Genomic DNA, 13,917 nt, shown 5'->3' with positions numbered 1-13,917 from the left:
GATTCGCAATAGATGAATAACGTGATTCCCACAGACGGTGCCAATTGACGCAACTGCTGAAACCAGATCCAAGCTGTCCCTTGCAAGCTGAGCGAACTGGATAGGAACGAGCTGGCCTGAGAGAGGCATGTGAACTGCCCTGCAGAGAAAAAGATGAACGGCGGGGCTGGTTCCCTGGTGCTACTCCGACGATCAAGTCAGTGAGAGTTTCAGAACAGAGTAACAGTATGGTGAACTGTCAAAAAACGTACCTTGTGTCCTCTCAATGTGTTGTATTTATAGAGTTCTTGGTGATAGTTTCCTTACAGGACAACGAGTCCTCAGTGAAGTGGGACTCCTCTTAAGGCTCTGTCTATTAGATTCGACAAGTTCGGGCGCCGCGGTCCGTCAGACCCATCCAATCGAGGAGCAGCGGCCCTGTGCGAACTGTTCTCTTGTCTGCCCGAACTGTCATGCCTGACCTGCCAGTTATTAATGTTCGAACTGACACGCGTATAGGCCCCACTACAACTTTTTTTTTTTTAAAGATAAACCATGTCCGTAAGAATTAATCTATTGGTCTTATTTATTATATTTGGTTGCTTTGCGAAAATTTAATCAACAGCAAGACTGCACGTGGAATTCTCAATGCCATTTCTATTTTTATACCAAGTGTCTTATTTATTTAACTTGTCATGTACTACTCCCGGGATTGACATTGAATTTGATACCGAACAGCAGCATAGAAGATCCCAAGTGGCGAGCATGAATTTAAAAAAGCCTCTTTTTTTCTTTTTTTTTGGGGCCGGCCTGCGCTTCCAGAATTTCTGAACCAGGGGCCGGCTAACTTTAAATTAGCGTGGGTTAAATTAATGAGGCACCAAACGTAACCAGTAGCATATCGTTTATGACTTGCGTGTTAGGCAACAATTACAAGAAACAAAATAAGAATCTTTTCTTTCTTTTTTTTTGTTTATTTCACAAACGTAACCGTTTTCTTCTTTTATTTGTTGCTGAAGTTAAACTTTCTTTATTTTGCGTTTGTTTGTTACGACAAATTTCATGAACGAGTCGTATGAGTAAGACACGTCGCAATTTTGCATGAAAACAAATGGCCGCAGTGTTCTCCTTGGACTCCACTCTGTGGAGAAATTCATTTGATTTTAGCCTTTTCTTTCCTCGTGCTCCTGTCTGCATTTTTCCGTCGACCTTTCTAATTCTTAGCTATTGTCCCTGTCATTGGTTTCTGTTGCTTTTGGACGGATCTCAGATTAACAGCAATAAGGACACTTCTTTTTGGTAAAAACAGCAATAAGAGGATTCTCAGATAACAGAAAGCCCAAATTTGTACTCGCAAAAGTTCCATGTATTCAACCCAAGCTAATACTTGTGTTCCGTGGTAGCCCAAAACAATCCTCGTATTATCTGCCCCCTGTGATTTTGACCTTGAGAAGTTCCTTCTTTTTTTTTTTTTTAAAAAAAAAAAATTTAGCAGACGAGGGATTTTTCAAATACTCCTCTGTATAGATACTCCTCTGTATTTTTCTGGTCGATTAATTCATCAATCTTTAAGTGCCTCCACTTCTCTACAATTACTTCCACTTCCATACAATACTCATCCAGAAATTCTCTCCCCTATTAGAAAAAGAACGTTTTTGTCTTTGAAAAAAGAATAAAGTTGTAACGTGTGTGATGTTATTAAAATCCTATTATAAAGGCACATGGTAGTAACATGGATGTTTAAACTCTTACCATGCAATACGCAACATTTTTCCATGCCTGGTGCACACCACTGTTACCTCTGTATCTAATTTTACCTAATGTCACCTTCGCCAGATCCAATAATTGAAGCTCGGCCAAAACCGTGTATATAAGGAGCATGTACTGTTGTACTGGCACTTCCATGAACTTCAAAAGCTTAGCCTAGCACTTGTGTAATACTTGCAACCTTTGCCGATATGGCAATGCCTGTCGAGCCTTCCCTAATCCTTGCTTTTATCCTCCTCTTTATCATCATCAAATGGGGATATAATTCCTTGGAGAAAAGCAGGCTTGGTCCAAAACTTCCCCCTGGCCCATCACCATGGCCTATCGTAGGCAACATCCCTGAGCTCTACAAGAACAAGCCACCGTTTTATTGGATCGATGGCATAATGAAAAAACTCAATACCGACGTTGCATGCTTCCGTTTAGGCAGCGTCCATGTCATCGTGGTGAATTCACCCCAGGTAGCTCGGGAATTCTTGCACAATCATGATGACCAACTGGCCTCCAGACCCTTCACCATGGCTACTGAACTCTCCAGCCGTGGCTTCCTGAGCATGGCTGTTTCTCCATGGGGTCCTCAGTGGAAGAAAATGAGAAAAATGTACACAAGTGAGTTGATGACCCCCGCGAGACATAGGTGGTTAATCGAGAAAAGGAACCAAGAAGCAGATAACTACGTGTCTTTCATTCTTAATCAGTGCAAGAGTTCTGGCAGAGATGGCGCTGTCGTTGATGTCAGAACAGCCCTCCGTCATTATGCTATAAATGTTGTTAGGAAGGTTGTTTTCAACACAAGATACTTCGGGGAAGGTGGGAAAGATGGAGGTCCAGGTGAAGAAGAAAAAGAGCATGTCACAGCAATCTTCACAATTCTTCGGCACCTCTATGCTTTCTGTGTATCCGATTATTTGCCTTGGTTGAGGGTGCTGGATATAGACAATCACGAGAAAATTGTGAAGGAGGCTTTAGGAGTTATGAACAAGTACCATGACCCAATCATAGAGGAAAGGATTACGAAACGCAGAATCAATGGAGAGAAACAAGAGCCACAAGATTTACTAGATGTTATGATATCGCTTAAGGATGCAACAGGGAAGCCATTATTATCAGAAGAAGAGATCAAAGCACAATGCATTGTGAGTACAACTTCTTTCGAAATCTCTCTCTCTCTCTCTATATATATATAGATATATTTGCGGTTTCTAAGAATTTAATTTGGCTAACTATTCGTATCACGTGGATTAAGGAGTTGGTATTGATAGGGAGGAAGATAAATTAAAATTGGAAATGCGAATAAAGTAAAAATAAAATAAAAATTTACGGATCTAATATTATGCACTGTACTAATATGGTAAATCAAACAAACTTTTCGCCTGTTTAAGTTTAGAGGAAGATCCGCTCTAGTGTAAACTAAATTGAATTAGTCAATTGCTCAATTCTAGTTAGATGCCTACATCGATCCTAATTCTCTATTACAGCCCCGGCGGCACCTATAGTCCCCTTTATAGTTAGTTATTCCGTCCAACTACGACATGGATCTAAAATTCTAAAACAGAAAAACTTTACCCTAAAAATTGTATATACCTAAGATACTCTTTATAGGCAAATAAGAAATAAATGATATAGTGTATACACGATAGTGGTATAAAACTATGCATACCAGATCGTCATTGCTATATACATCATATACCCATATAATAAAATAAACTTTTAAGATTTATATTAGGGATTGATCTTTTGTACACTTTTAGCGTAAGAAAAAATTCTACACTAGCACATATAGATGAATGTCATACAATCTTTATTCAAATTTGAAATTCAATTTTTACTCACGTGACATGCATTTAGATTTGTTAGTATAAAAAAAATCGTTACACTAACATGAAAGATTTATCTATTATTTAATTAGACAGATGGATTTGCCAATTTGGTACCCTAAAATGCATATAATAAAAAATGGGCACGTTGTTAGTTAATCCTTGAAGTATAAATTTCTTTCACAAAAGTCTTGCAATTCAAAGGTGAATAGTATTTTTAAAGTATTAATAGCGAAATCAACTTCCTCTTCTAGTTTGCATGTAGTGTATCACACCATATAGAAAAAGCCATAGAGTATTATGTAAGTCCTATGGTCTGGAAAACCTTAATAGGAGATGCATTCAATTTGAATCTGAATGGCCCAAATCTGAACCATTTTCTGGTCAACAAGAGAACAAAACGTAAATACCTTTTTCATCTTTAACTATCATCTTTAACGCAAGTATTATGTAAGCCATAGAGTATTTGGATAGGAGTTTATTTGAAATATTATTTAGAAAACTTACTATAACACTTTTTAAAATGTGATTGAAAAAATAAAAAAATGCTTGAAAAATATATTTGTAATGCAGGTAAATAACTTTTGTAGAAATACTTATGCCTATCTAAATACACCATATTCCTCCTGTTTTTAGTGGTGAAGTCATCAAAAATATCTTTTATTACAATACCGATCGAACGAAACACGTTGGCTCAGAAGGAAATGATTGACAAATCGTCTGACAAGTTTGGAATCAGTTAGTTAGTGCCAGGACAAAGAATACGATACTTTTGGAAATGGTGCACCAGAAAAGGAAATGGAGTAATACAACCTCATCTGCCTAACTTGTCGGAAAACCTAAAATGGCTAAGGGACGTCGTCATATGATATGATGCGAGTTTTGATTGCTAAAGTGGACATCACATCACTCCATGACAAAATATCCATAATCAACTCATTTTCGCTTGTTCTGCCTGCAGTAAATTTAATGTTTTGCTTGAGGTGACATTGCAGGAGCTGTTCTTCGGGGTGGATAGTCCGACGACTTCGCTAGAATGGGCTGTGGCACAAATGATCAACAAACCGGAGATTCAACAGAAGGCCGTAGATGAGGTTGACAGGGTGGTGGGAAAAGGAAGACTGGTTCAAGAATCCGATATTCCGCAATTAAACTACGTCAAGGCATGCGTAAAAGAGTCTTTGAGACTCCACCCCATTACACCCTTTAACTTGCCTCACGTTTCCATGTCGAACATAGTCGTTGGTGGTTACTTCATTCCCAAAGGCAGCCACATCCTGTTGGGTCGCCGAGGACTTGGTCGGAATCCTAAAGTGTGGCAGGAGCCCCTGGAGTTTAAGCCCGAACGTTACTTCAATGACGATAAATCAAGTAAAATAGAGCTGATGGAGCCAGAGCTAAGGTTGGTTACCTTCAGTTCAGGTAAACGAGCTTGTCCAGGGATTGCACTGGGATCTGCGTTAAGCGTGATAGCATTGGGAAGGATTTTGCAAGGATTTGCTTGGAGTGTGCCGGAAAATGAAGGAAAGATCGATCTCTCTGAAGCACCCAATGAATTCGAAATGGCCAAACCGCTGCATGCACATGCCAGCCCACGTTTGCCTGCCACAACATATCCAATTATCTCATAAATTCTGAAACTTGAGCGGAAAACTTTTTAAGTTAAGGAACTTGTTGGTGATTAAAATCTTAATCTGGTCAGCGAATTGGCTTCTGCTTGCTACTTTGTCTCAATCCAGGGGTGGACAGTCGGGTTTCTGGATTTGTTTTGTGTTTCAATAATTAATAGCTCTAAACACACCCCTTTGAGTTTCTGTAATTTCTGTTGTTATTGTTATTGAATAAAGTTCAGTTGTTTTAGACCGATCAAAGTCTAAAATTCGCTGGGTATTTGCCATATTAAAAACAGGAATATCAGTATAGTTGCACAAAAAGACGTGAATTGAACAAATATCTGCCTCTACACATTTGTATTTATTTGCCATTTGCTTCCTATCACAGAAAACAAATTGAATATCTTTTTATTTTGTGTATGGTAAAAGCTTGCAATGCCATATTCCCCCTTAAAGTGTACTTTAATTCATACTTTAATCCTTAATCTTTGGTTTGTGTCACTTTACCCCCTTTCAAACCAAATTACCCCTCCATTATTCTAACCTCTGTTTTTTCATTTTCTTCTCACCACCCTTTTTCTTTTCCCCTTCATTATCTTCTTTTTCTCCTTGTTGTTTCTTTTCTCGTTCCTTCTTCCACAAGCCCAATATCTTATCGGCAGACATCTTGTTTAAAAAAACATACCAAATGGGAGATTCTCAAAAATTTCGAATAATTTCAATTCTCAAAACTCAACTCAATAAATTGAGGACTATAGAGTAGACCTTATATGTGTTTTTTTTTTTTTCATCCAATCTTCCATTTTCTTCCTTATTCCTTCTCCCTAGCCCACTCTATAACCATCAAACCCATCTTCATTTCACTTTGCTATCATTGACCAAGAAAAAAAAAAGAATACACAGGCACGCATAGACAAAGTTGGGTTTGATAGGTTGCCGATACCCGGGGTCACCAGCGTATAGTGCAGCAGGATTGTCAAAGTTTGTGCTATTAGTTCTTGATTATTATTTTTTTTTTGTTTATAAATACTATTCCTGAAAATTCAATTCTTGCTTTTTTTTTCTGGATAATTACAATAAGGGGATATTTATGATGCAGTGTAGTTAGAGCTTTGGGACTTGAGTGAAGAAAACAGGAGACGAGATAACAAGAGAAGAAAGGGGAAAAAAAAAAGAACAATAAAAAAATCAAAATACTAAAGGCATAATTTTTTTCTCATCGGAATGAAGTGACATAAACGAAAGATTAGGAGATAAATTAAAGATAATATGATGTATCTCAGAGCATTTACTCTAATCAGCCCTTTTAATAATCAATCATTATTATACAATCAATTATCACTTTGACCGAAAGAAAGGACAAAATGCTTCAAAACACAAAAAGTTAAGAGGCAAAATGCAAATCACTCTAAAACGTTAAGGGTGTTTAATGCTATTAATATTAAAATAGCAATAGAGGAGTTTCGTTAGGAAAAGGTTCTTCATAGTAGGAAAGATAAGAACGAGCGAAGGAAAGGTAGGAAAATTTAAAATTAATAGTTATTTCTTTATATGCACATAACCCACAAGGCCACGACACAATGTGCTTTTGGAATATGACCTTTTTGGAAATTCATTTTCTTTTGAAAGCTTTTAAGTTTTTCATAAATATATTTTTAATTATTTTTTATTTTATATATATTAAATTGTTACAATATATTTTTTTACGAAATTTCAAAAAATAACAATCCAAATGGAACTAAAGTTAAATGATCTTTTTGGCATAGAAATGTCCAAACCCGGCAAGCCGTTTGATTCTTGTTTCGGGTTTTGTTTACATGAATAAAAAAACAGTAGTATTTAGCACAACGTTTTTAATGGTCCTTATTCGTAGCACTGGATTTGCAGTTGTATCCATGTTTCAGCGGCACATATTCAACTTGTCATTCGCTTTATTTCAATTCATAATCATAGATGCCCATACAAGTTGTGGGCTGATCAACATCTTCCATTTCTCTGATTTAGCTGACAACTTTGAGAGCCTGAATGAAAAGCAAGTTTGTGACATTGATGGAGGCGAAACATGAGGAATCCAGCTCTTTTCCAATGGGCGAAACCCCGCAGGAGAAAGGGGGTTTCGGCCATGTTCCTCAATGTTACAAAGTTGCACCCCTGAGCAGGCCTAGTTTACATCCAGGAATTGCAAATATCCCTGTGGTCGATTTGAATGGTTTGAATAACTCTACAAGGCGATCTGCGGTCATCAAAGATATTTCAAGTGCTTGTGGAAACAATGGTTTCTTTCAAGTAAGTACATTTTCATGTAAAAGTACATGTTCTTGTCTCACCAATTAATATAATAGACCCGTTCAATTTTATCCCTTAAGCTTTGTTCCACTTCTTCCCACCATGTTGTACCTTTGTCTTGACCAGGAGGCAAAATCTTAGCACTGATTAGCTATATTTTGAAAATCTTCACCTGAAATAGATTTGCACGTGAATATTAAGGCTTTGTTCTCGACTACTTTTAAGCATGTAATTTTTTTTTAATTTAAAAGGATCAATAGTAACTTCCAACTTATCTTTCAATCATAGGTGAACCCTTTTAACAATTAGACTGACTTTTGTTGTTGAGCGTTAAGAGTTGATTTTAGAGAATTTAAATTAGAAAGTGTCAAAATAAATGCTTTTGATTATCAGCTTTTCTAAGTTCAAGAAATCCAAAGTCACGACATGGAAAACGAGAAAATAATCGATATGCATTAATTTTTTTTTTAATTATTGTTTCGGAATTTTGAAGATCGTCGACCATGGGATATCTCAGTCAGTTTTGGATGGAGCGCTTTCAGCCGCCTTCAACCTGCCGTCGGTGGAGAAGGTGAAATTCATGTCTATTGACGTTCGCAAGCCTGTTAGATACGGCACGAGCATAAAGGACGGAGTTGATAAGGTCCAATTTTGGAGGACATTTCTCAAACACTACGCAAATCCTCTAGATGACTGGTTGTCGCTATGGCCCGATACTCCTCATGACTACAGGTACTGCAGCTCTGCACTTAAAATTATTGTACCATGATTGATTTTTAGTTTCATTCCCAAATTCCAGCCACTGCGATTGGCTAATAGCTGACCCAGATGACTGCCAGTAAGTTTTCTGAGCTGTTTAATTGGGAAAGGTCGCGTTTCATCATTGTTCACGCATCACCTTGATACAGTATTACTCAACTAGTATTTTATAATAGTAATAATAATAAAATAATAAATTTTTAGTGATAAATGATACCGTAAATTAATTAATTAGTTACAATTAGTGCCGGGCGGATCTATGATGTCCTCCTTAAATTTTCTATAGTATCCATAGAATTTTGATATAATTTCAAGTATGCTTTTTAGAGTTTTGTGTATCCATTTATTTATATGCTTCTAAAGTTAATTTTGATTTTGCCTATTGCTATAGCTAACGTAGAAAGAGCTTTTTCAGTTATGAATATAACGAATAATCAGTTACGAAATAGAATGGAAAACGTTTGGATTAATGATTGTTTAGTTACGGACATCGAGAAAAATATACTTCGTTAAGTTTGGTTGTAAACCATTATCAAAATATGAAAACTTGTCCTAAACAATTGTAAATAGTTTAGTTTGTTTTTTGAAATAAAATAATTATTGCATTAATAATTTTGAGTTTGTTTTTTTATATTTTTCATGGAATATATGCATCATTTATACTTGTTAGTGAATGTTTTTCTTATTTAAAAAATTTTAAAAAGAATAGGTAAAAAATTTTAGAGTTGCTTTTATTCCCGCTGAGAATTTTTTCCGGCTCCGCCACTGAATTAGTGAGAATTATGATATCGACCATTTGTCGGTTAACATTCATGGATGCTAATTGCTTAGCCTTCTGACTGACAGGGAAAAGATGAGCGAATATGCCAGGGAAGCAAAAAAATTAGGAGTATCCATCATGGGCGCAATCACTGAAGGGCTAGGACTTGGCCCGGATTATATAAGCAGGAAAATGGAGGAAGGAATGCAGGTGATTGTGGTGAATTGTTACCCACCATTACCAATGCCATGCCCCCAGCAGGGTCTGGCACTGGATTGCCCCCCCCCCCCCCCCCCACACAAAAATTCTGACTACTCTTGCTTAACCATTGTCCTCCACAGCTCGTCTGGCCTACAAACTCTGGACTCCCGTGACGGGAAATGGACCGCCGTCCGATGTATTCACGGTGCCTTGCAGGTTAACGTCGGCGATCATCTTGAGGTGCTTAGCAATGGCTTGTACAAAAGTGTGGTTCACAGAGTCACACTTAGCAGCGACACCATCAGAATCTCCATCGCTAGTCTTCATAGTTTGGGCATGGATGAGAAGGTGGAGACTGCAAAAGAGCTAATTGATGAACAGCATCCGAAGGGTTACAGCCTTACAGGGACAGTAGCTTTAAACACTTTCTCGATTTCTTTGCTCAAAATGACATTGCAGATAGGAAGAGCTTCATCGATGCTCTCCGGATTACAAATCAATAATCCAGGAGGAGTAGAAGCCCTGTCAAGTTCCTGGCCCCGAGGACCCTCTTTTGGGCTCTGAAAACAAAAACCTTTTGTGATGTATCAAAATGTACGGCTGAATCTCCTCCATGCTTCAGTCATAGCGGTCTGTACCTTTGGTGAATAGATATGCCTGCAGGCTTTTCATTATAGGACTGCTGTCGGACAATGAAAGCAACGAGTACGGACTACCGTGTTGCCGTCCCCACGATATCTGTGGTTCAATTTTCAGTTTTCCCTCCTTTGAACTCAAAAAGGACTGGATTGTTATTTATGTCGTCTAATTTTGGAAATAGGGCTTACAAATTGAATTCTATTCAGTCGAAATCATTAATATAATGCTTACAGCTTATATGTATAAATTTAAATTTATCACCTTACATAATTAATTGATGTAAAATCTACTATTACATTAAAACCATACGAGTTTACACCAAATGTATTAAAAATTACGAAAATCCGTTTGAACCAAATAACAAAATAACGGGCGTGTAAATAACAAAAATGAGAGTGTAAATAACTTTTTCTTTGATTAATTAGTAACAAATGAAGTTATCAAAATGGTTAGGGGATCCCATGATATCTGAAAAGTCGGACAACTTTGGATTTGGTCCAAAAGAAAGTAAAAGCTGAATCCCCCAATTTGCTTATTGTTACACAAATTTGCTAAAATTCAGAAGATTTGGCAATACAAGCAAGAATATATGGTCATAAATATGCAGTACCATATAACAGATTCTCCCAAATCCCAAGCCGCTTGCATATATTTCGGCAACTAATCGCTTTCCCTCTCAGTTCTGTTCTTCTTCTACTACCTTTGTTTTTTTTTTTTTTGTACTGTTTCCAAATTCCAATCGTCTCTTTGCTGTGAATCGAAATAAACTAACAAAACATGTATAGATCAGCAAGCACTAACCGAGTCACCGATGATCACTTCAACTACCTTTCGCCGGCTGCGTCATCGAAGGTGTCCACAGCCCTGAGAGCGCTGTCGCTGGAAACTAATGAGTTGCCCGTCTATGAACCACTCTCCGAGGCCTCTAAGAAAGAGAGAAGCCGTGCCAAATTTGCAGAAAATGCGGTTCATATCATTCCTTTAGTTCTGCTCCTCTGTGCATTCATTCTCTGGGTTTTCTCCAATCCAGGTAGTTTCCTCTGTCTTTCTTTACATGGACGCTAAAAACAATTACAAAGATAACATGTATTTTTGGTTAGCAAGAAACGACAGCATGTACTTCTGATTAACTTAGTTTTAAAAATTAATATTCACCCTACCAATCTCTACATTCTAGGTTTCTTCTTTATTTTTTAAGTAATTTACGAGCAAAAGTTTAAAAAAAAACAGTGAAGTAAATTTACAGTAAATTTTTTTTCGTAACGGCATATCTAGCATAACTTACTCCTACTTTAGGGGTGGCCTAACTGAGTCGAGAGAATCGATGAAAAGTGAACCACCATCGGATCATACGAGTGCATAACATACGAGTACACCACGTATTCGTATGAATTTAGAAAAAGTTACATATAATAGCATATTGATTGGAAGTAAGGTGCCATATTGATTGAACCCTCGACTTCTCAGCCCACGATACATGTGGTGGCCAACTCCTCTAGAGGAAGTTAGTTAATTTACAGTAGTTTATATGGAGTTCCTATAATTGAATTGTAGATTAGAACTCATTCAGTCGCATCCTGTCTCAAAAGATTCTCCATATCAAAAAGTTGTGTGATTAGAGGAAATTAACAGATTTTTAGTTAGAGAAGGACTGACCAACTTTTGCTAAGAAGCTATCGGTTGGGGCATCATTCCTCTGATTGTAGTATTGGCTATAAATCAGGAACCAAATAGTGGTTTACAAACAACAAATTCGTTTGTTTTTGTTTACTAAACTAAATTTCTGATTGCAAATGCACTGACTGAACCATTGTGTGCAAGGCAGATATTAACCTGCAAACGAAAGGTAATTCTGGTGCGGCAAAAATCGAAGGATTGACAATCGAAGGCGACGTAGATAGCGATGGTACTCAAACGGCAAATTTACCCGTAGAGTTGGGAGATCTGGATTCAACAAAACAAGAAGATGGCCTTCGCAAAGCTTCTATTTTCGGGAAGGCATCACCATGACGACGATGCTCTTCAGCCTTTTTCAAATACTAATTTCTTTGCCTACCATTTCTCAGTATATTTTCTTGGAAAAAACGCCATCCCAAATTTTCGGTTTGATCTATCTTGTTTTTCCGAGCTATTTATATTCATTGATCAGCATCTGAGAAAAGTTATTTAAATGTTTGTGGTTCTTTAGTTGGCCTTTTTGGGACTTTCATTAGGCCCTGCCTTTTGCCAATTCATACTTACATTCTTGCCCAGATATATTTTTTGTAGGTTACGCCTACGTTTCAAGTCCAAAAGAATGCACAAAAATACCCAAGGAAATATCAGTGGAGTTACAACTCCTATACATACATACATATATATATGTATGTATGTATATATATTTGTATGTATATATATATGACGATTCACTACCTAAATCTCTCTAGTTTGCCGGTTGATCGTATTACCATTTACCAGTGAGTGCTAATTATTGAGCTAAATTTGTATAACTACACACAAATTCGATTAAATCAGACTAGAGTTATTAAAATCTATTAAATTCTCTTAAATTCTATTATATTAAGTGGGTTTATTATATGTCATTAAATAAGACTAGAGTGATTTTCATTTGCCTCAAATTCTATGAAGAGAATAGCAATTAAATATCCATTGGCTCAAAGTGACAGGTGAAAGAAATTTAAGTACGGATGCAAAATAATAATTAATAAAAGTTTAATGTACGAACTATCAAAATACCTTTATTATGGGTTGCAAAGGTGGCATTAACTTACTTTTAGCGATTTATTTTTTGGTTAAGAATATACGAAATGAGATTTAAGATTATGCACCACTCTAAAAGGTTGATAATGAAGTTCCACCTAATGTGAATGAAGTCATAGACAAAAGATAAATATCTATTGATCTTATGGACAAACGATTGCACGATTAATTGGCAAATAAGTGTGTTTGGATTGCCAATTATTCTATTTTATTTACATCTTATTTACATACACTGATTTGCTTGTATCATCATTATATTTTTCAATCATCTTTTTTTTTCATACACATCATATCAAAAAAATGCTACAGTACTTTTTTCACAAAATTATCTCAAATAATTTACAATCCAAGCACACTTTTTGTTGATTTATTTTCCGTAGTATTTGGTGGGATTCCAGGACCTGTGATTGAAGAGGAAAATTTTGGACCCGTAGGGTCTGTTTGTTTGGAAGGAAAATATTTTCCAGAAAATGTTTTCCTGATTTTCTATTGTTTGGTTGGGTTATTGCTTTGGGAAAATTTTTTCCTACCGAAAATATTTTACATCAGATGGTGTAAAATGACTTCCCATATAAATAAACTGAAGTTATTTTCCATGTCCGCCTCGTAAGTCGTAAGACTACCCATTCAAGCTCCCCACCAGCCTTAAGATTCAGAACAAAACCCACCACTTGTACAATAGCCCACTAAAAATTTGTAGTTTTCATCTCCTTCCAAACACCGGAAAAAACATGGAGAAGGTAATTTTTTTTCTCGATAAAATTTTCCATGAAAGACATTTTCCGTTGAAAATATTTTACATTGAATCAAACGGACCCGTAGTTCTTACAAAATTGCAAATATTCCATATGGAAAGCCAAAAAGAAAAAAAAATATAAAGCAAAAGAAAGTAAGCCACCTCGGCAATTGCACCTCATATGCATCCTGGAAATTGTCAGGTGATGCGATAGAATTAGTGACATGATAGCATGGAGTATTTTTTATCTAAAATTAGCAAGACAAGCAATGCCTGCCGAGTCAACTAATTTTAAGATGGATTATTGCCATGTCAGCAATTGTTTGTGATCTTTGGCTTGCAATTTAAGAACTTCCTGAGTAGCCTTTCTCAGCATGTAACTTTTCTTAAGTGGACTTTCCTTTTAAGGCTTTTGCACTTTTTCCCCCCAAGTTTGGTGATAATTGACGTTTTCTTTTTTCCTGTAGTACTCATGGATGTGCAAATCCAACTTTTGTAGATGGGGTAGGTAAGTGTTGCGTCCTTCACTTTGAGAGAGAGAGTTTTAGAAGCAGTTTTGAAGAGTAATTTGCTTGAAGAATGTAGTTTATGTACAGTGAA

The 13,917-nt window shown here is 36.7% G+C and overlaps 3 protein-coding genes across 3 annotated transcripts; all 3 read left to right on the top strand.

Annotated features, from left to right (window-relative positions):
* Positions 1–1,937: 1,937 nt before the first annotated feature.
* On the top strand, positions 1,938–5,311 carry LOC113764958 (tyrosine N-monooxygenase-like). Its single transcript, XM_027309006.1, has 2 exons — positions 1,938–2,882; positions 4,559–5,311. The coding sequence occupies exons 1-2, from the start codon at positions 1,938–1,940 to the stop codon at positions 5,192–5,194; spliced, it is 1,581 nt and encodes a 526-aa protein (XP_027164807.1). The 3' UTR covers positions 5,195–5,311.
* A 1,914-nt stretch (positions 5,312–7,225) lies between these two features.
* On the top strand, positions 7,226–9,685 carry LOC113764957 (flavanone 3-dioxygenase 3-like). Its single transcript, XM_027309005.1, is given in 4 exon segments — positions 7,226–7,462; positions 7,956–8,194; positions 9,068–9,581; positions 9,584–9,685. Coding segments are annotated over 4 exon segments (1,092 nt in total).
* A 913-nt stretch (positions 9,686–10,598) lies between these two features.
* Positions 10,599–11,831, top strand: LOC113764956. Its single transcript, XM_027309004.1, has 2 exons — positions 10,599–10,851; positions 11,647–11,831. The coding sequence occupies exons 1-2, from the start codon at positions 10,599–10,601 to the stop codon at positions 11,829–11,831; spliced, it is 438 nt and encodes a 145-aa protein (XP_027164805.1).
* The last annotated feature ends 2,086 nt before the right edge of the window (positions 11,832–13,917 follow it).

This window comes from Coffea eugenioides, chromosome 3 (genome assembly GCF_003713205.1).
Source record: "Coffea eugenioides isolate CCC68of chromosome 3, Ceug_1.0, whole genome shotgun sequence".
Classification (NCBI taxonomy): domain Eukaryota; kingdom Viridiplantae; phylum Streptophyta; class Magnoliopsida; order Gentianales; family Rubiaceae; genus Coffea; species Coffea eugenioides.
This window is presented reverse-complemented; position numbering and strand designations above follow the sequence as displayed.

Bases quoted from the DNA above. Each gene is read 5' to 3' on its own strand.
- LOC113764958 (XM_027309006.1), top strand. From the start codon at position 1,938: ATGGCAATGCCTGTCGAGCCTTCCCTAATCCTTGCTTTTATCCTCCTC. The intron at 2,883-4,558 runs GTGAGTACAACT...GTGACATTGCAG, and splicing joins AGATCAAAGCACAATGCATT to GAGCTGTTCTTCGGGGTGGA.
- LOC113764956 (XM_027309004.1), top strand. From the start codon at position 10,599: ATGTATAGATCAGCAAGCACTAACCGAGTCACCGATGATCACTTCAAC. The intron at 10,852-11,646 runs GTAGTTTCCTCT...TGTGCAAGGCAG, and splicing joins CTGGGTTTTCTCCAATCCAG to ATATTAACCTGCAAACGAAA.